This window comes from Medicago sativa, chromosome 4, assembly GCF_051527215.1.
Source record: "Medicago sativa cultivar Bolivia chromosome 4, Bolivia_mono, whole genome shotgun sequence".
Lineage (NCBI taxonomy): Eukaryota > Viridiplantae > Streptophyta > Magnoliopsida > Fabales > Fabaceae > Medicago > Medicago sativa.
Genome location: NC_140752.1, coordinates 53,758,641 through 53,781,039, shown reverse-complemented (window position 1 = coordinate 53,781,039; position 22,399 = coordinate 53,758,641). Strand labels below are relative to the sequence as shown.

Sequence of the window (22,399 nt, the reverse complement as noted above, 5' to 3'; positions counted from 1 at the left end):
GAAAGAGGATGAGATCAATTTGTGTCAATTCATCAAACTCCTGCCTGATAGATAGATTCACAACTCATGCATGTTGATACGTCCAAAACGATAATTGAAAACACTAGAGCACATTGATGTGAATAACATATGTTATGGAGCATAAACTCACATGTTAAATAGGTTAACTTTTCGTTTTAGTTCCTCTAAAAAATTTCTTCAACTTTTAGTCCTCTAAAAATTTCCCATTTTCAATTTTAGTTCCTCCTTTAAAGTAAACTCATATGTAGAATTCATATTTTTGAATAAAATTTTGCAAAAAAAAAATTCATAATATTATAAGAATCTCTCCTAAAAAATAGAATTTTTTAACAAAACATGAATTTAATATGAATTTTTATATTTTTGATTGTTAAAAATTCATATTTAATTTATGTTTTGTTAATAAATTCTAATTTTTTTGGGAAATGTTTTTACAATATTCTACACATTTCTGCACAATTTCATTAAAAAATAAAAAAATTAATTAAAAATATGGACCAAAAGTAGTGATCGAAAATTTTATACGGACTAAAAGTTGAAGGAAAATTTTAGAGGGACTAAAATGAAAAGTTGACATATTTATAGCGATAAAAAACATATTTAACCCTAAACTCACAACACCCTTCAATTTATAGCTTTTATCTTTATTGTTTCTTTTTATTTTTATTTTTATTTTTAATTTTTCTTTTCCTTTTATTTATTTTCTATGGTTAAGTTTATTTCCCTATATTCTTGTTATTTTTCTTTTATTCTAATATAATTTTAGCTTATTAAAAGCATACATAGATATGAAATAGTAACTATAATGTATTTTAGAAAAATGTGATCACTTAACTGTATTTTTTTTTTTGTATTTTTAAGTATATACCAACAATATATATCATTACAGAAGATTTTTTTAATTAAAATTGAATTATATTAATCTGAAAGTTATAGCAAATAACTTATACTTTTATTTTTTGGGTTAATAGTGTTTTATCACCCTGTAATATATGCCACTTTTGGTTTTGCTCTCGGTAATTATTTTTAGATTTCATCTTTGTAAAATCAAGATTCTTCATAAATAGACCCTGACTCATCTGACTGTGCATGTAAGCTGACGTGACACGCTAAGTCAATATTTTTTTTATGATGTGATGCACTAATTGTAAAATTAATTTTTTTTTCATTTTTTCCAAACAATATTTAAGGAATGTGGTTTATTTTCTTACAAAGACAAATACATTTAAACCCTCAATAGGCTCGCTCCACTTACACTAAAATTTATTTAGGTGACACAAAGATGTACAAAAGAGTTGAGCGATACTAGTGTGAGACTTTATAACTCACACTTGACACGTTAGAACAATCTCTTTCTTAAATGCGACATCTTTGATTCAACACTAGGAATCACTCTCGCTTCCTCAACTAGTCGAACAATGATCTAATACACCTAACATTGTGATCTGTCGATCTGAATTAAAATTTTACATTAAGTAAAAGTGTAGATATCAAACAAAATATAAAGCATCCATAGACTCGAGTTCTTAAGATTTTGGTTAAATATTTAAACTCACTTGCGTGTTTAAGACTCCCCATATCAGATCATTTATGGTAGCTAATACCGGTTAATCCACCCCGGTGTTTAAGACTTCTCCATTTCAACAAAAGTATATAAATATCAGTATCAAAATAATCGATTTTTCTACTATATGCAGTAGGAATGTGTGTTTTTTTTTTTTTTTTAAGAGGAGTAGGAATGTTAAAAAAATTATCATAAAAATTGTCTTTTTTTTAAAAGGAAACGTGTACCGAAACTTCTAAACTTTTTATTTGCTACTTTGTAAAGTTAAAGAAAACCCCACCGTGACTATGGTGTATATGGTTGTTGCTCATTTCTAGTCGTCTAGTCTCATATCTAATTTTGTCGGTGGCACAAATAATTTTGTTATTTTTTTAGGGATAATTTTGTTGTTGTGATTTTATATTGTTTTTGGTATTTTTATTAATTTTGGTATTTATTAATAATTAGTAACTTTGGCATATTCTTAAGTGTGGTTGGCAAGGAATAAAGTGAGAAGTTTGAATTCACCATAACGCCCTTCTAAAAGTACGATCAAAACTTGGATTCATGGGAGATAGTGAAGGTTATTGTGGACCATTTCTCAATTCGACATTGACATTATTATCAAACAAACATCTAGTCAAACAGGTGGGCCTGCTTTTTTTTTTTTTTTCGCACAGTGACAAGAAAATTGTACTAAAATCAACTAGCTATTTTCTTTTCCCTCAAAAAAAATAGCTATTTTCTTTATATCGAATCAAAGCTTAATATACTTGTTTTTTTATGATGGAATCTCATCATAATTATTATTGTAAAATAGATTGTTTCAATATTCGTTTTGTGCATATTTTATGTCTAAATTTCAAAAATAGTATCATTACATTCATTATTTATGAAAAAAATAATTTTTGAGAGAAAAAAATAGACAATTATGGTTATTTACTTTTTTAAGAAATAGACAATTATGGTTATTTACTTTTTTAAGGGAAAAAATTCATTTAAATATAAAAAGTGAAATGACTAATATAGCATCACATGCGTTAACTTATTTTTGAGAGAGAATTATTTTTTTAAGAATTAATAGATTCAAGTTGGATTTTTTTGAGTTATTATGAAATTAGTACGAAAATTCCACCGCTGCTTATAGAGACTAATCCCCGTCGAAAAATATGTGAGACAAATAAATGCAGTTTATTCTACTATTTAACGTATGTGTTAAACTATTTGCAGGAATGGACGTCTTACTTGTTTTTTTTTTTTTTTTTGACAAAGTCTTACTTGTTTTATGTACATTTATGATTAGATTCTCTAAAAAAAATGTTTGATTAGGTGCAATTTCTTTTAAGAATGGACGTCTCTTGTTTTTTCCATAATACTGCTTGTGCCAGCCATAGTTAATTCCATAATACTGCTTGTGCCAGCCATAGTTAAATAAAGACTATCCTTTAAAAAAATTGACCAAGTACTCTTAGAATTTTATAGTGTGTTTTTTGTAATTTGTTATTTTTCACTATGTGAAGACGACATACTTTGATGTGATTGAACATATTGAATAAGGTGGCATTTATCCTGGGAATGGTATGTATTCAGCGAGGGTACGCAGAAATGTTATAATTTTTTCTGATTGGATTTGAAATACCCTTTGCTGTCTAATGAAATAGAATTTTGTAAAAATTTGACCTATTTTCTTGTATACGGGATAAAGTATTTTGTCCAGCCTTTCTCAGAATCTCAAACCATATATACGTGAACACCCAACAATGGCATGGAACACCCGACACAAAATAAAACAAAACACCTTCGTCTATACTTTCTTCTATCAATTTGATTCATAACTAGTTAACAAGGGTAGAAAATTAATGGATAGAGTATAGAATAAGAATGTTTAGTTGATTTTAATAGTGACGCAGACGGAAGCAAAGTTTAGTAAGCTCTAAACCTAGAACGCCAATCAGACAAGTTGCAAACAACAAACCTGTCGAATTGATTTCCGGAATTCACCATAAATTGAGAAAAGTTCTCTGTAATTTTATTGAATCAGAAGCTGCCTCTTAGGCTATTGAGAAAAGTTCTTTGTGATTTTATTGAATCAAAAGCTGTCTCTTAGGCTACAAATGTTGAGCTTAAATACTTGGGAAATAAGAATTCTGGTGGGCCGAAAATCCAAACAAAAAACAAAACAGAAAAATCATAAAATTGGGTTGTGATAATAAAATTCGGATGGCTTAAAATGCCTATACATGGCAAAGCGATGAGTTCTATTCGTGGGTCGATTCCCTTTCTGAAAATGTATACTAATAGTCAATCGGACACCCCATTGAACCCTTTTTGCGCGTCACTTCGTCTTCAATGCGTGCATCCCGTCTTCCTACATTAAATTCTTCCTACATCAAATAGTTTTATGACCAAATTGATAAGAGAGTTAGTTTAGAAAATTTTCTCATTTTTCATTTACCGTCATATTCTTTGGATTTCATTTGCGTATCATTATTAATCTTTGGTGTATTTATTCATATCTCTTTATTAGCAAATCATTATTTCTCATTTTAATTATTTTAAGGGAAATGTTAACTTGTGCCCTCAAGGCACAAGTTTAGAAGCTAAATGTAGAAATTTAATTTTGGAAATCGTGCATTCAATGTCTTGAAAGTTTAAAAACTTATTTTTTCAATACAAACTTTATGTTTTGATTCCTTTTTTAGATTTTTAACTTGTGCCCTTAGGGCACAAGTTAACATGACCCTTATTTTAATTGTTTATCCATCGTTCTTAATGCTCATCTAAATACACTAAAGACACTAAAAACACGACATGTTAATCTTGGTTTATTGGTTATCTTTTTATGTAATTGATTACTCCATTGTTTAAAAAGAAAAATAATTAAAAGGTATTGTCACGGTAAAATTTAATCTTTTTTAAATGTGATCATTTTCAATTATATTTTATATGATAATTGTGTATGAAGATGTGATGTTGAGTGGTATAATTATTTTATTTTATTATGTTTTATATGTTTTTATGATGCTGAGAAAGACATGTTAGATTTTTTATTAATTAAGGAAAGGAAAAAGAGATGAATATATCCGGATCATGCAGTATTTAAGAGCATGCATTTGACACATTATTGCATTGCATTGGGAGTGTTATACATTTATGTGTTGATAATTGATTAAACTCTTATAATGCAAAGGAAATGTGTGTGAACTTTACCTTAAAGCATATGATTTAAATGTATTTTTCTTATTTCTTTTTGATTGAGAAGTTTTCATACTATCTATTTTATGACATTGTTTTTTTGCTTTGAGTATGAACCAATTTGGATAAGAAAATTGACCTCTTACAATAACATTTTAAGTACCAAAGGAAAGATGTCTATGCTTTGAAGTTTTGCTTGAAGTGCGTACGGGAACCAATTGGGTTTTTGATTGAATTGTAACTTTAGAAGAATTTTTTTGAAGGATATTTATTTTAAGAATTCTAATTAAATTATGTTAAGAATTTTTGTATAAGCTTTTCTAATAATTTATTATTGATGATAAAAAATAGCCCTTTTCTTCCCTTCCCCGTGTCGTATTTCCTGGGTAGGTAATCGTCCTGTTTGTCTTACATTGCAAACACGTCTGCAAACAAACTACTTCCACAAAACGCCACTATAGCAAACTTTAAATTAACTCTCTCACTCTCTCTCACACTCACCAACCTTAGTGATTTCATTAATCATATTTCTTTTGCTTCTAAAAAAATGTCAAAAACTATAGTTGACGAATGTCGTGGTGTTCTTCATGTCTATAACGACGGTTCCATAGTTCGCACGTTAAACCCAGCCTTCAACATCACAGTTCAAGACAACGGCACTGTTTTATGGAAAGATGTTGTTTTCGACTCAACACACAATCTTCACCTTCGCCTCTATAAGCCAGCTAACTCATCACCCTCCAAAAAGCTTCCAATCTTTTACTACATTCACGGTGGCGGCTTCTGCATCGGCTCACGAACATGGCCAAACTGTCAAAACTACTGCTTCAAGCTCGCTTCTGAGCTTGAAGCAGTAGTGGTTGCACCTGACTATCGACTTGCACCGGAGAATAGGCTTCCATGTGCTATTGAAGATGGTTTCATGGCTGTTAAGTGGCTTCAAGAAGAAGCTTTGAGGAGTGAGATGGATCCTTGGTTGAGCCATGTGGCTGATTTTAACCGGGTTTTTATTTCAGGTGACTCGGCTGGTGGTAATATAGCTCATAATTTGGCGGTTCGGCTTGGGTTTGGTTCGGTTGAGTTGGCACCGGTTCGAGTTAGGGGTTATGTTTTATTGGCACCATTTTTTGGTGGAACCGTGAGGACCAAGTCAGAAGCTGAAGGACCGGATGATGCTTTTCTCAACTTGGAACTTATTGACAGGTTCTGAAATTTGATTTCCTATCTTCACTTTGCATACCAAATATTTTACATCATCCAAGCAAAAGCATCAATTAATATTTTATAATCATTTAGTTACAAGAGAAGAGTTACAAACTCAGACACGGACACCGGACATGGTACTAAATTTAAAATAAAATGACATAATTAGACATAATCATGTGTCAGTGTCGTGTTTACATATCTGACACCGAGACACGTCATACCCGACACTGATAATGATTTAATTCTTTGAAGTGATTGAATCAAATCATGTGTATTAGTATTGAACAATATGTGTCGGATATCAAACACGCCGTCAGACCAATATAAAAATAGTGTCAAAATTATGGTGTGTATAGAATAGAACATTGATTTGTTATTATTTGTTGCTTATTGAAAGGTGTATTTGTTTTTGTACCTTTAATATTGAACAGGTATTGGAGGCTTTCTATACCCATTGGAGAGGATACTGATCACGCACTTGTGAATCCATTTGGACCAAGAAGTAAGAGTCATGAGGAAATTGATCTTGACCCAATTCTTGTGGTGGTTGGAGAAAATGATTTGCTTAAAGATAGGGCAGAGGATTATGCAAAAAGGCTAAAGAATTGGGGTAAAAATATAGAGTATGTAGAATTTGAAGGACAGCAACATGGATTCTTTACTATTGATCCAAATTCAGAACCATCAAAAGAGTTGATGTTGGTCATCAAACAATTCATAGAGAAGAATTAGGGGGAAAGTTTGAGAGCTTCATACATCATTGCAACATGCATTCTTTTTTATTGTATTAGCATTTAAGGTATCTTGTATACTGTGTCCAAAAGTTGTGTTGAATTGCACTTTCCCATTGTAAGATAACATATGATGCATTTTGAGTCTATGGTTGAAATTGACATGGATGATTTCACATATACACATATACACATTGTACAACTCAAAAACCTTGACCATATGTGACTCTAATACAGCTTCAATAATATCAATGTGCATATAGATTCATAAAAGGGCTTCCCTAGCTTTTTAAAAATATTTTGACAGTAGTACAATATACAAGATTAAAAGGGATCATTGGTCATAATGAATCATAAAATGGTGAAATTATCAATCCGACAATCACGGCTCAATTTGAATGATGTATATGTGAGGCTATCTGATTCTTGGTCATAGAACCAAAAATTTGATATCACTAGCTAGTAGGGATATCCAATTTGGGATTTTTTTTTTTGAAACTGCAAGCCGAACTAGGTGCAAGAAGCACCAAAGAACGCAAAGAGGAACAATACAAGGGGCCGCAAACGCGGAAAAAACAGCAAAGAAAACAGCCAAAATCCAAACTGCTGCTATAACAACTAAAACACCGCTGCAGATGGCCGAAAACAGATTACCAAACTGCACAAAACCGGCACCCAGCAGTGGTTAACGCAGCAACCTCAAGCTGCCAAACAGAACCGCAAAACAGAACCTGAGAACAGCAAAAAACCAGAAAACAGCAGACCACCAAAACACAGCAGGAGACCCACACTATCGCGAACAACAGTCCCTCGGATTCCAAACCCATTCATAGAATAGGCAAGCTGGGATTTTTAGCCACGTAATGCTCCACCGCCAAGACAACACCTTGACCTCCTCCACTAAATCCTCCTCGTTAATCACGGCATTATTGAAAATACAATCATTTCTCGCTTTCCAAATTACCCACATCGCCGTATGCCAAATGAGCCTCAACCCCATTTTAACCTTCTTATTCGTTGCCAAACTGTCCCAACAAGCCCAATGGGTAAAAAGATCCGGAGGCATAATAAACGCCCCTTCAAACCAACACAACAACTCCTCCCAAATTTTCCACACCACCCCACAATGCAAGAACATGAGTTTCCGTTTCACCAGCCACACCGCAAAACACACAACTCAACGAAGCATTTGGTGGAACCACATTTCTCCGGGAAAGGTTAATCCTTGTCGGCATCCAGTTAAGAAGCACTTTCCAAGAGAAAGCCACCACTTTTGAAGGAGCCGGACTCTTCCATATTCGAGAGAACACCTTCAACTCTTCAACCCCTTTCGGTTCCGTTGGAATCAACACCTTTAGCAATTTCCTATACATGGACTGCACCGAAAAACTCCCATCCTCCTCCAACTTCCACCTCCACCTATCCACCCCTCCCGACGCAACATGACCATTCAAATCCTCCATCAAATCACCATGAATGTCTTCCTCCCACACAAAAAACCGCCGCCTCCACAACAAATTCCAAACCAACCTCCCTTCGGACCTCACCAAAATATCCGCCACTTTCGCCTCTTTTTGGTTTGACACCTCAAAGAGATGAGGATACTTAAGCCGGAAAGGTAATTCCCCCTCCATGCCACATTCCAAAAACTCGTATCAACATATGGACCTTTCTAACCACCTCCTCGTTGAACCAATTTGTGTCTCCTCCCCTATCTAAATTAACCACATCTCTCCACCAACTAGACGCAAAAAGTGGGCAAGCCGAGCCACTCCCGTCCAAAATTCCGCGAATATTTGGACCATACTTCTCGAGAAGGAGCTTCATCCATAACGAATTTTCCCCTTGCATCATCCGCCATCCAATTTGGGATGGCTCCACGGTGAAAAACTTCAAATCTTCTGTGATCATATCATATGGTATTTGTTATTATTTGTCACACAAAAGAAATCTCAATGTATATGACCGATTTATATAAGTGGTATGCTTTTTAGTCATGTTTCTCTATTAGGTGGAAATTACATGTTGTCCTTCCTACATACCAAGTAGGAGTTGAAATAATAACGGGTCATACGAAAATGACTTGTGGCATTTTTTGGATAACAGAAGAGGTCTAAGCTCAAGGAAATAGATTACACTGGAATAAGTTTGGGAGTATTGACTCCCATAACATCATGGAGACATCTCTTGAAGACAACCTTTATTTACTAAAAGATCTGCACAAATATTTGTCTCACGATGTTTATGACGAAAACAAACCTCCTAATCGAACTGCATCTGCATGAGATCATAAATTTTATGAAGAAGGCATCGAACAACCATAGACGAAACCTCAACACCATAGATGACTGCGACAACAATGGATCGGTCAATAAAAAGCTCCATTCCGCATCTTTGAGGATAAGCTAGAGATAGGCTTCCAAAAACACCCCACAATTCCGTAAGAAATGCATTACAATATTGAAGATTTTTAGAAAAATGACAAAGTCGTCTTTCCTTTGAGACCCTTAATAAACCTTCATTGCGATTAGCAAGTTAAGCGTGTCATTTTATAAGTACTCTTCCTAAGTACGTTGTACTTCAAATCGAATATAGGTACGAAATATTTATCATTCTATCAAAAAACCCTGTTCAAACACAATCGGTTAAGGTGAATTCTTCTTTCCAACCATGTATTTTTCATACGCAAAAACTAAAAAGACAACACCGGCAAAACAAGTATGACAAATTTAGTCAATTAATTTAAGAGTATTTGAACATTCATTTATTTGACAATGTAATGGACAACCTTATTTTTACAAAGAAAATTATGTATTGACACGAAAACCAAACCAAAGCAACAGAAGAAGAAAGTAAAAATATAATGTGAATATAAGAGAGTAAGTTGTTACAAAAGTTGCTATAAAATAGTTATACAAATATCATTCCTCTTAATTTAAAAGATATGCATTATAAATGTAAAGTTAACCTAAAAAAAATTCACAATTTTAGCACATCAATCCACCTTTATAAGAGGCCAGTTTGGAAGAAAGGTGATCTCTTGTTGGATGTATTTATTGGATGCGAAGTAAAACTCTGATGTATGTCAAAAACAATCATGTTAATTAAGACGGCACTGCTGAAATACCCTTTGCAAACAAACAGAAAATAACAGTTTTTCTAATAATAGGTACAAAACCAATAAATTGCACCATCATTTGTACGTATTGTAAAAAAACAAAGCTTGAAAGCAATGGGAGGAAAGGAGCTAAACAAATAAACGTATCTACTTCTCAATCAACTCCAATAAAACAAAACTCTACGCAACTAATAGAGTTATGTTATGAGCCTATATTTTTGTATATATATGTTTATTTAGATTAATGTTTTCTTTTTGAAGAAATATTTAGATTAATGTAATATGCCTATAATTGTAAAATAAAGTGGGTGTTTTTTTTTTTTTTTGAATCACGTGGGTGTTATTTCATATATTTCCACTGTAATCAACCTTTTGCACTAGTACCACCAATCAACATACATCAATTCAACAACAGTTCTTCCATGTCGACCAAAATTATGCAATGATCCAAACACAAATACTGACAATCAAGCATCAAGAGAATGTTGCACTACATTCCAAAATTTTACATAATATAATATTAGAAAAAATATATACATTCATTTCTAAAAACATATAATAATTATTTAAAAAACACAAAATACATAATTAATCTAATTTAAATAACAAACTCTAGATATTTCCGCAACCATCAACACGTTTGCATTTGCCTTAATCAACGAACGCATCTTCTGCCGAAATAACCGATCCTTTTTATATATACAACAGTTTCACCGGTTCGGTTCACCGGTTCAACTAACTCACGGTTGACGTTGAGAATCACTTCTCCAAAACCCGGTTCCCGCAAACCGTGCCCACATCTCCTTCTCCAACGCAACCTCCTCCGATTTTTCCTCCGCCGCACGATCCTTCACGAAATGCTCTTCCAACGAATCAATCTTAATATCATTCCCAGCAACACTGCTTGATCTCTGCGACTGTAACAAAACCACGTCGTTAACGTTGTTTTTCTTCACGTTGTTAACGTTGTTGTTGTTTTTCATTAACCTACGTCGTCTTCGATGAACGGCTTTTTTGAAAAGTGCGGTCGGGATGGAGTAGACTGCGAGGACGACGACGTTGAGAACCGTGCATGGACAGCAACAGCATACGGCAGCGCATTCTGCTGCTGCGTTGCCGGCTGTTTCGCCAACGCCGCGTCTTTTACCACGCGGCGTTGTGCGTGAATGAGTGAGAGCGTGGCTGGTCGTCATAATTATTAGGAGTGATTGTTGTTGTTCATGATTTTGGAAGAAGAATGAATAAGAAGGGAAAAAATGAAGAGAGGTTTTGGAAAGAGATAAGAAAAGGAATAATATATGGAGAGGAATTGAATTATTAAGAGCGACTGTTTAGGCAATTATTGTAACGGATTTGCACTTTGAGAGGGAGAGAGAAGGTTTTGTGTGGTTTACGCGTTTCATAATTTTACGATTAAGAATAATAACGATTCATCTAAATAACTGTCTTTTTTTTTAATTTACTTAATTTTTTTCGTTTTAACTTCTTAGGAAAGGATTCACCCCATTGTTGTTTTCTTATAAGAATGTTTATATTTAGTAGGGTTGTTGAAATAGAACCAAAACCGAACTAACATAAACCGAAACAACAAAAAAACCGTGTTTGTTTCAAATGTATTTGAACCATTTTTTGACTCAACAATGCGGTTTGATTAGGTTTACGATTTTTGTTTTAACAACCAAACTGCGTCAAACCGCAACTTAAAAGAAGCATCGATTAAACTTATGTCATCCAACCCAGCACTCATAGAAGCTCAATGAGATCCTTCATAGAATGACATGTGTTTTTCTTTTGTTAAGTTTATTCTTTACTTTTTATTTTAAAAATGTATACATCTTAAATCATTGATGTTCAAAGAAAACTTTTAGATAATGACAAAATTTTAGTATTTTGCATTTCTTATTGAAGATGTTTAGTTTTTTGTGCATGTTTTTAATTTGGTTTATGTTGATAAGAACATTGATGAATGAAAATGAAATTGCAATGTTCGATGGAATTCGAATAATAGATGGATGAAAATGAAATTATTAAGAGGGAGAGTGTAGTAATTTTTTATTGTAGTCCTTAAAAAAAAATTAAGCATATTCCTGTGAAATATTTTTATTTTGTCTTAATAATTTATGATTCTCATTGTTTTCGTCCATCATGTCACCTACTCATCAAATTTAGACGATGTGTGTGTTGACATGGCACGCCACAACATAATTTTGGTGTCAAATAGCACTGAGATGCCACACCATAATTTCATGAATGATTGTCACGTGATAGAGATGAAAAACAAAACTAAACATAATTACATAGATCAAAAGAAAAATATATATAAATACTAGAACCAAAAACACAAATTACCCACAAAAACTTTAATTTCACATAGCAACTCCAACTACTGCTTAGTTTTTTCTCATCAGTGTAAAATAATGGATTTTAGTTCTATTTTCTCTCTTATTTCTTTTGCTTTATCTATATAAATGTTATCTTTAAATTGTTTTATTTGTCTCTTTGTAATGGTTAAAAGAGATGTTTGATTTTGTGACCCCTTTTTTTAAAAATTTGTTTATGCACTTAGTAAATACTTTTCTCAAGTGTAAACTTGGAAAGCAATGATTTGTTAGACAATATACTCTTGAAGAGAATGTTCGAAATACACCTAGTAATACAAAAATTTCTTTAACAAAACTATCTAGAGTATGTGTTTGGCTCAGTTAGTGTAGTTACTTGATATACAAGTAACTGTGTTAGTTTGTTAATAACTGAGATAAGCATGTTACTTAGGAGCTATGTAAACATATATATACTCCTTGTACATGTTGATTCATCTATGTGAAATGAGAGATATTCATTTTTACAAATTTCATAACATGTTATCAGAGCGTTTCTCTCTCTCTCTCTCTCTCTCTCTCTCTCTCTCTCTCTCTCTCTCCCTCCCTCCCTCCCTCCCTCCCTCCCTCCCTCCCTCCCTCTCTCTCTCTCTCTCTCTCTCTCTCTCTCTCTCATCTTCATGAAGAAAGTTTGTTACAAAGTTAGTTACAACAACATTTCTTCATCTTCTTCAACCTCACGCCATTGATTCTTCGCGAATTCTCTGCAATTTCTTTGATTCGTGCTTGAACTCTTGAAATTTCTCTGCATTTTCTTGTCTCGTCTCGTTTTCACCATGCTTCGCCAAACACAACCCGATACTGAATCGGTGTTTTACGTTCATCCAAGTGAAGGTCCGAATTCAGTTCTTGTTACTCCTCTATTGGATGGAACGAATTATCTTGCATGGAGTCGTTCCATGATTCGTGCTTTTGGCGCGAAGAACAAATTGCAGTTTGTTGATGGATCCATGGAAGTTCCTGATGAAGATGATCTAAACTGTAGTCCTTGTGAACGGTGCAATCATCTTATTCAATCATGACATTTCATAACAGTTCCTTCAATGTGAACTAGAACAGTTTTCACAACTATAAAATTTTCACTAGCTTAAAGAACCTTCTTTAATTTGCACATTTACCCAGAGATGATTCCATAAATGTCAATTAGAGGGGGTAAAATTATATACTTACATATAAAAACAATTTCACCTTATACTCAATAAAATAATAATAACATTATATATACTATACGTGTTTATATAAAAACAATTTCAACCATACTATAAGTGTTTATATAAAAAAAAAAATTTTGAAAAAAGCTAAAATACCATCACCCTCAACCAATGGCTAGTAAGAAGATAGTAGGAAATATTGTTCACCATGATAATGGAGAAACAACCACCCCATCACTAGAAGCAACCAACCAGAACGAGAACATCATCCCAACAATGGTAGCCAACGAAGAACTCACAATTCAAGAACGACCAACATAGATCCTCCACCATCTGCCCCTCCAAAGATGGCCGGAGAAACCTGGAGTCCATTGTTCCATTTTCTGCGCCTTAGCCAAAAGAACAGTACTCCATCGCCTCTACATGCCCAAAAAAGAGACCATAATCTCGAGCGCTCGACGTTTACTCTGTCGCCTCCAACATACAGGTTAGTGTGTCTCTCTTCTTTTCTTGAATGGAGACATAGTCAGCCTCTACTATGACCAAAGTTAAGTTTTAATACCATATTTTCAGCATCTACTATCCCCTTATTTTAATTGCCATAATTTTAGAATTCAGATGAGAAAAGAAGATCAAGATAGAGATAGACGCATGTTTTGGAATGAGGGAGGAGAGTCAGAGAATCCATTTTGCTCCTCCTTTATATAACATAGATATAGATAAAGGTTTACTGCAATGAGTGAATGTTACAACTACAAGCATTAAAATTAGGGTATGGTAATGGCTAAATTTACTGAATGGTTGGATTCATCCCAGTTCTACATGATAAACATTAAATAATTCAAAAGCTAATATATTACAGAGAGAGGGGAAAAAAGTGTCAATCGCATCCTCAATTTGTAAAAACTGTTGAGACAACATTATGGCATTGCTTTCCAAATAATCAATGGTATGTTACTATGTTTCAACCTCTTCTCTACTTGGTTACTTTGGCAGGCATGACATTCAATCATTTCGCCTCACAAGGCCATGCCGGAGTTTGAACCATTAAGGAATCTCATATAATGTGCAACGCTTATTCTAGCTACCAATGAAACCTGACCGGTGAAGAATGAAAGCCAAAATGAGCATGCATATTGCAAAGACAAGGCCTGATTTTCCTAGCAACCAGTTCTTTGTTCTTTTAACACATTCAGCTCCTCTTTGAAGCCTGTCCGCCCAAAGCATCTGTGAAGACAATGAAAAGGTTCATCTCAGTTCTAATATAACAAAAGTGAAGAATTCCTCTATATCCATGTCCGTGATATATCTCTAACTAATCTTAACTGCTCTAATTCTCCTTTATTATGTATCCTAATACTACAGGAGGCACCCCATGGTCCTACTAGGCATGGCACTGATGACATGCTAGGACCCGTGTTGCAAATCTAAACCATGCGGCGCCATGGCAGATTTTTGTGCCATGTGCCATCCCACCCATTGGAAACACTGGGACTGCTAGCAGAAACCCAACGTGTTTGTTATTCTGCACAGGCTCAAACCCGTAAGTAATATCAACCAGTAAAAGAAAAGTGTATAAAGTTAGCCGCAGAATTATCTTGTACTTGTATTCGAATGTTTTACAAGCTCATATACTCTCTCACATTTGGTTACATTTCCTAGTATGGCCACACCTTCATCTTACCATCTTGTTAATCTTAGGTGCATAATTTTATTGATGAATACAAATTTATATAACTTTAGACTTTGGAAAAGAACATACCATTTTATCCAAGTTCTCTGGTGATAAGGATGACATCGCCTGCTGAGCTTTTGCTGCTTCTTCCGGTGAAAGCTTGAAACCAAATTGCTCTCCCATGTTTGCCATCACTTCCGGGCTCATATTTTTAACCATTGATGTGAACATCTGCAAAACAACATAAACTTAGAAATTAAAATAAGGAAACAAACATAATAATACTGAACATCAGAATGTGTGCAAGATATAAATTATGTATAGTACTTCGGAAAGAAAAACACAAGTGCACAACATTGACCAGGATGAAAGTAAATTTCAGACATGGAAAGTAACAACTAAAAACCAAAGTAAATAATTAAAGGGTATACTTAATCAGAAATTACCAACTACTCCCTTGGGTCAAATATTTAATTAAAAAAAATTATGCACACCTCTTAAGAAAAGTTGGTTAACTGCAACTAAGTGATGAAAAAATAATCATATATCTTATTTTGATCATATATGTCAAAAATGAAATTCATTGCAAAACCAATGAAAACACAAAGTTTGTTCGCCTTCTCGTGTTAAACAAAACTGCAACTTTTGGCATTCCTCGCATTTTTAGGAATATAATATACAAATATAATTGGAAAGGTGAATTAAAATTTAATTCAAGAGAAATTTTGGAATAACAGCATTAAATGATTAAACAGAATTGATAATTGAATTTTGCTTATATATAAGACACCAATTTTAAATATTTTATCACTGGTATACGGGACTAGAGGGAGTACTAACTACTAACATATGAGAAGTGAAAGATGAAATTTGGTTGCATTTATTCTAGCCAGTCATGTAGAGGAAGGATGCTGATAATTTCATGTGCTTTATGAACATACCTGCCGCATAGCTGGATCTTTCATCTGGTTTCTCATCTGTTCTTGTAAATCAATACTTGAGGATGGGAAGTTTGGCTCTGAAGCATTTCTAATATTTGAAAACGCATTGTTAGAAGAACTTGGTTCTCCAAAAGCACGAGTGGTGCTTGAGGATGGGAAGTTTGACTGTGAAACATTTCTTTCATTCTTGTCCACAGCTGCTGATGATGGAATAGATTCTTTCCCTTTTAGTAAGGATGCCATTTCAAACATCTTCTTAAGCTCATCTGGTGGCATTTTACTCATCATATCACTTGCAGTTTTAAACATATCAGGTGTCACGTTGGGAGGAATAGATCCTGGGTTGAAAGGAGAATTAGAGGAACCTCCTCCAAAAAATGGGTTGTCCCCTTGAAATGAAGATGCCATGTCAAGCATTTTCTGAAGTTCCTCAGGTGACATCTTGCCAATCATTTCAGAGGATGCTTTAATCATATCTGGAGACACATCTTTGGATTGTCCATTATTTAAAGAAGCCAGAGTGGCAGGATCGACATTTGAAATGAAGTTTTGGAATGATCTGTAGAATAAAAAGAGATTGTGAATCAATTTTGCAGATTAATGATTATTATAAAAACATTAAAACAAAATGTGCTTCCCACGTTTACGAAAATTCCAACTACCTGATGGCTTCTGGATCTTTTTTCAGTGCATCTAAACTCTCTGAAGTTGATTTCGGATTCCCATTGTTAGCTATACTTTTACTCTTAGAAGAGTCACCAAACTTTTTTGGTTGATCAACTTTTTGTTCAGAAGAGCAGCTTCTGTTGTTTCCAGAAGGCACATTCTCGTCTTCTTCAGTTATTTCTTCAATTACTAATTCTACATGCACGATTTAAAAAAGGTTAAATCTGACATCCATTAAAAATTTAGAGCCATAAATTTAAGGGAGGCTAGGAGTAAATGAAGGGGTCAAAAGGAAAAGAGGAGGGGAACACATACTTCTGGGTGCACGATCACCACCTTCCTTTATCAACTGTTCCTTAGTATCCCTGAAACAAACAGTTGATGACATCAAACAGGAGTCCAAACTCTAGAGACCAGTTTACTTCAAATTCTAATGACCGAGTCCCCCCTTTTTTGAAAAAGAAGTTATCCTAAAAAGAAAATAACAGCTATATTCTCTAATTAATTACAGAAGAGGAATGGAGGAAGAACACCAGTTTACTTCAACCGTATCAACTCCTTTATTAGAGGACACTCAATATTCAATCGATAAAACAAAACTGTGAACACATTACATATATACTTAATTCAGCATCCAATCCATTGTTTACATTGATTGATTGAACGATTAATTGATTGTAAAATTTGATGAAAGCCACCCATAATTAGAGAATTGTCAATCACAACAGTCATAAATATAGATGTATCATATATGTCATATGTAGATGAACGAATAATTATGTTCCTATGATAGATGCGAGTATGAGAAAGGGAGCAAGATCACACCGTAAAAGGTCTGCAATTGTATCATCGCCAGAAGACACTTCAACTGCATTGCTCAAATCAGAAACGGCTTCCTACACAAACCAGGAATGCCATTAAATATTGATGTGAACAAACATACACTGACAACTTTAATACGAAGAGCTATTTAAGTCACTTGAAGCTTACATGTAGCTGGCCAAGTTCCTTATATGCTTGACCTCTTCGATAAAGAGCCTTGAGGTTCTTTGCATCATATACTAAAACCTACCATAGTTAGAAGAGCATTAATGCATTGCTGGGATGAAACAGTCTATTTTCAGAACAGAAAGTAAATTCATAGCAGGTTAAAATCAAATATAGTATATGCATTGTATCAGAGTAGAGTAGCAATCCTATTTTTACATAATACAATTATTATGTAAATTTCTTTATAGTCTCCTTGGCTGATAAATTTTCCCAAAATAATATCACAGCTTACATGTTGGAGATGGCAATTAAAATTATAATTAACATCCCATTGCAATGACAAAATGGAAGGAATTATGTGTACCTCAGAACCTTCTTTTATGCATTCTTCATACTGCCTTGTCTTCAAGTAACAGGACATCAAGTTTAGTGACAGCGCCAAAAGAAGCTTTCTACTTTGAAAAGATGGAATCTCTTTAATGTTTTCCTTAGCCTGGAATGTAAAATTAAATTAAAACATGATAGACTTTAAAACTGATAATTTCCTTTAGTCTCAAAATAGACATAAACAAGAAGAAAAAAAAGGTGCCAAGGTAACAGTTAAGTAAAGTTCACCTACCAGCTTATACTTCTGCAAAGCATCATCGAACTTCCCTTGACTGTGAAGTACATTTCCCTGTAAAATTTAATTTTAAATCATCAAGACAAACGCTAGACTAGACACGACACCAACTAGTTTAACAGAAAATAAAAAATTATAATCAGTTATTAGGGTAGTACAAAGAGTAACACTTCATATCTTTATGCAATGACACCATGTATATTTCCGATCAGACCATTCATTCTATCATTCTATGGAAGCTACTTTATTCAAATGTAATTCCATTTATGGATCCTTCTTGAAGCCGAAATAATTGAGGAAAAGAGTTTTCCTCAAGGCTTCATAATTTGGTTAAGTTGGGTTTTAAAAATTAAGGACGAATATATGCAGATAGTCAGATACTATGCTTCCATCATGAAAAATCGGAATGTGATAGATTTCCAATTCTCAGCAACACTTTGAAATTACAAAAGGGTGTACTCCGAGAATTGTGGAACTTACTCCAAACTTCTTGTATCCTTCGGATTCATCTCATGTCACACACATCAATATGAAAAAGAAAATAAAAAAGACCATGGCTTGGGTTTCATGTTTTACAAAGACAACTGATATATATTACTACTGACCTGGTTCTTCAACATCTCAGCCCCACTCAATTGATATTTGACCTGAGCATCAGCATGAGCACGCATAGCTGCTACTTCTTCGGGAGATGCATTAGCCATCTTCTGACCAATCTCAGCCATCTCTTCAGGCCGTGTATGCTTTAACTGTTCAGCGGCAATTTTAAAATCTTGAGGATTCATATTCTTCATGCTTTCTGAAGCCATCCTCATCAACTCTGGATTAGACATCATCTATATTTCCAAAACAACAATAAAACACATCAATTAAATCTCCACATTATATCAATAAGAACATATACTTCTAAAAGCAAAAAGTTCTAATCCTACGTACCAAGACTCAGCTTCAAGAAACAATGCATAATATCTTAAACATTCAAATTCAAAACTCCAAAAAACACACATATTAACGTATTTGGTTATGCACACAAAAATTGATTTTGAGTTAATCGATTCTGTAATCAATTCTAGAATCAAAAGCTCGAGTTTCAACTTCAAATTAGAATCAATCTTGGAGGTAACCAATGCAAGATATCCAATTTTGTTAAATAATAGCTATAGCAACTTTATAACAGAATTTGAACAAATCACTATCGTTCCGAGATATGCTATTTACTACAAAATATCATCAAATTGTAGCTATAGCAGCGCGCGGAATTTAAACAAACAACTATTTTCTGCGATCTGCGATTGAAAATCTATCTTAAACATTCAAATTTAAATCTCCACAATCAATTAAAAAAAAAACAACAAGATCAAACAAAAACAATAAAAACTATTGAATTTTCAATTTATTTTTGCTGAGATTGATGAATTAACTATGAAATTGAGTTGGTTATAACATTATAACAACCATTATGAAACATAATTCGACAAATCAACATGCAAATCACAAAAAGTAGAAACCTGTTGTTGGATCCGAGCCATATCAGCAGGTGACATACGACTCATCTGTTCTTGAGCAATTCGGATCAAATCAGGATCCATCATACCGTTAAACATTTTGAATTATGATCGAAATCGAAAATTGAGATTGAAAACGAAAACGATGAGAGAGAGAGAGAGAGTGTGTGTTGTTTGTGATTTTCTCTTTCTACTTTATAAGTTGGAAAGGTTAATGAAGATTGAAGATTGTTGTTATGGGTTATATTTGAAAAAGTGTTGGATTGAGATGATATAGGGAAAGTACGAAGAGAATGAATATATGAAACAAATTTAGAGGTGCGCCTACCAAAGTTGAAAAGAAAGAGAAAAATAAAAAATTGAGAAAGTAGAGATGGATATGCGGTTGGTTCTTTCTTTTAAAATTACTCCGTAGACCCTACACTCCAACTGTATATCTACTCCCTCAGTTTCTAAACGAGTATGGATTTAGCCAATTGGACACAGATTAAAGAATGAACAAACTTTTACCAAACTGCCCTTACTTTATAAGAAAAAGACAAACTTAAAGTTGCAATGAAAATTGTGAGAGAAAAATTTGAGTATATGTTGAAGGTAAAGTTGGAAGAAGTTGTATTGGAAATATAAAGTAACGTTCATTTTGAAACAAAATTTATTGGCTAAAGTGACACTCATTTTGAAACGGATTGAGTAAAATATACTCAACTATTTTTTTTCCAATTTATCTTTTATCTGATATTTGTTTTAATCTTTTATTTTTTATTTTAGTTTTTTATCTGATGTTTGTTTTAGTCATTATCTTTTTCAACATTATACGTGTATTTTTTTTTTATCTATTTTTGTTAATTGATAGTTTGGTTAACTATTATAAGTGTTTGTGACATATAAAATTTTGCTTATGTGACAGTTAGTTTTGGTTCAAAATTTATAATTTGAACTAGATTTTTGACCTGTGCTCCGTGTAACAGTCCGATTTTCGCTAGATTTATTTTATTATTTATTTATGTGTGTTGTGTGTGCTATTATGTGATTATTTGCATCTGTGTGTATTTTTGGTTGGGAATTGTAGAATTCGGTGTAGAAGGGTATTTTAGTCATTTTGGACTTAGGGGCATTTTGGTCATTTTGAGAGTAGGGGTAATTTTGTAATTTTGAATGAGAATTATTTTAGTGCTTAGTAAGAGTATTATTTTATCAAGTTACTAGAGAGAGTGTAGTAATCATTTTATTTACCGGTAAGTGACCGTTAGTGTTGTAATTTACCATTAAGTGAGTAGTGACATTTTGGGTGTTAGAATAGAAATGGGTTAGGCCCGTTAAGGTTTGAGAGATAAGCCCAATTGAATAGTTCATCATATATAAACTCTAGTTGTTGGTGAAAATTAGGTTTCACAACATTTCACATTTCATTTCATTTGGGAAGAGAAGAGATAGAAGCTTGAGAGTAGAACAAGATCAAGGGCTAGAGCTAGAGGAGGGGATTCATCATCTAGGAGCTAGATTGAGGCTTGAATTAAAGATTCTTGGTGTTAGAGGTAAGGGGGTTAGTTTTTGATCATAATTTCATCATTTTTCATTTATACCCATTTTTATGAAATTGATAAATTGAATCTAATTGCTCTGAATTCGTGCATAATTGTTGTTGTTATGATTGAGAGCATGATTTGTATGATAATTGCATGTTAGTATGTGAATTAACATGTTGAAATGTGCATTTGTGGGTATATTGTGTTCTTGAGTAATTTACCATTAAGTGAGTAGTGACATTTTGGGTGTTAAAATAGAAATGGGTTAGGCCCATTAAGGTTTGAGAGATAAGCCCAATTGAATAGAGCACATATATTGATGAGGGCATAATTGTCCATGATACAAGTGCTTCAATTCAAGGGCTAGGAGGACCAATGACAAGGGCAAGGGCCAAGAAAGCTAAGGAGGCACTAACTCAATTGGTGGCAAAAGTCTTGGAGTTCAAACCTACACTAGGAAGCATGGAGGGTAGAATGGTCATGTGCATCAAACCATTGGAGGAGGGGTGGGGCGCATCTCTTGCTGCCCATTTTATGTAGTTGTTTTTATTATGTTGTAATAAAAAGGTGTAAGGGATCAATTTTGGCCCAAAAACACTAAGTTGCTTATTTTGTGTGTTTAATCCATTTTAAAGCTTCCAAAGCTTTAAATGGAACGTTTGTGTGTTTATTTTATGCAAAGAAGTGCTGAAGACAAAAGAAAGACAAGGCATTAAAGAGCATTTAATCTGAAGGAGGAAAGATGCAAGAATTGAAAAGGAACCAGACAAGATATCAATGAGACAATGAAGGCACTTCATTTCAGCATAGGAAACCATCATCATCATCATCAAAATCACGTCCTAAATCACCATCTTCATGATCATCAAGACCAGCCACCCTCATTCATTGATTTGTTTTGTAACCATTTCTTGTATTCATGTTAATTTACTTCAGCCATAGGAAATAATGATAGATTAATTTGGCTGAAGGAATCTTAAGAGTTATTTGCCTTTTCCTTTGTAATTCAGCAAGTGTCCCTCCTACCTATATATAGGACACGAAAATTGAATAAAAATCAAGTTGAATTTTGTTAAAAAAAAGTGAGTAATTGCTCTTTAGGTTCTGGATTGGACCTTGTATTGATCATAT

At 33.6% G+C, this 22,399-nt stretch overlaps 3 protein-coding genes across 3 annotated transcripts; 1 reads left to right on the top strand and 2 right to left on the bottom strand.

Annotated features, from left to right (window-relative positions):
- Positions 1 to 5,258: 5,258 nt before the first annotated feature.
- Positions 5,259 to 6,827, top strand: LOC146929846 (strigolactones hydrolase CXE15-like). Its single transcript, XM_085701570.1, has 2 exons — positions 5,259 to 5,962; positions 6,397 to 6,827. The coding sequence occupies exons 1-2, from the start codon at positions 5,307 to 5,309 to the stop codon at positions 6,695 to 6,697; spliced, it is 957 nt and encodes a 318-aa protein (XP_085557696.1). The 5' UTR covers positions 5,259 to 5,306; the 3' UTR covers positions 6,698 to 6,827.
- A 3,448-nt stretch (positions 6,828 to 10,275) lies between these two features.
- LOC146929845 (uncharacterized) lies at positions 10,276 to 11,184 on the bottom strand. Its single transcript, XM_085701569.1, has one exon. It carries the CDS (start codon positions 11,005 to 11,007, stop codon positions 10,555 to 10,557), a length of 453 nt encoding a protein of 150 aa, XP_085557695.1. The 5' UTR covers positions 11,008 to 11,184; the 3' UTR covers positions 10,276 to 10,554.
- A 2,813-nt stretch (positions 11,185 to 13,997) lies between these two features.
- Positions 13,998 to 20,111, bottom strand: TPR7 (Tetratricopeptide repeat (TPR)-like superfamily protein). Its single transcript, XM_085701568.1, has 11 exons — positions 19,746 to 20,111; positions 18,843 to 19,073; positions 18,235 to 18,291; positions 17,980 to 18,108; positions 17,616 to 17,693; positions 17,451 to 17,521; positions 16,941 to 16,990; positions 16,622 to 16,820; positions 15,960 to 16,518; positions 15,106 to 15,249; positions 13,998 to 14,570 (listed from the first exon to the last, which is right to left on the bottom strand). Exons 1-11 carry the CDS (start codon positions 19,839 to 19,841, stop codon positions 14,424 to 14,426), a joined length of 1,761 nt encoding a protein of 586 aa, XP_085557694.1. The 5' UTR covers positions 19,842 to 20,111; the 3' UTR covers positions 13,998 to 14,423.
- Between the last annotated feature and the right edge of the window lie 2,288 nt (positions 20,112 to 22,399).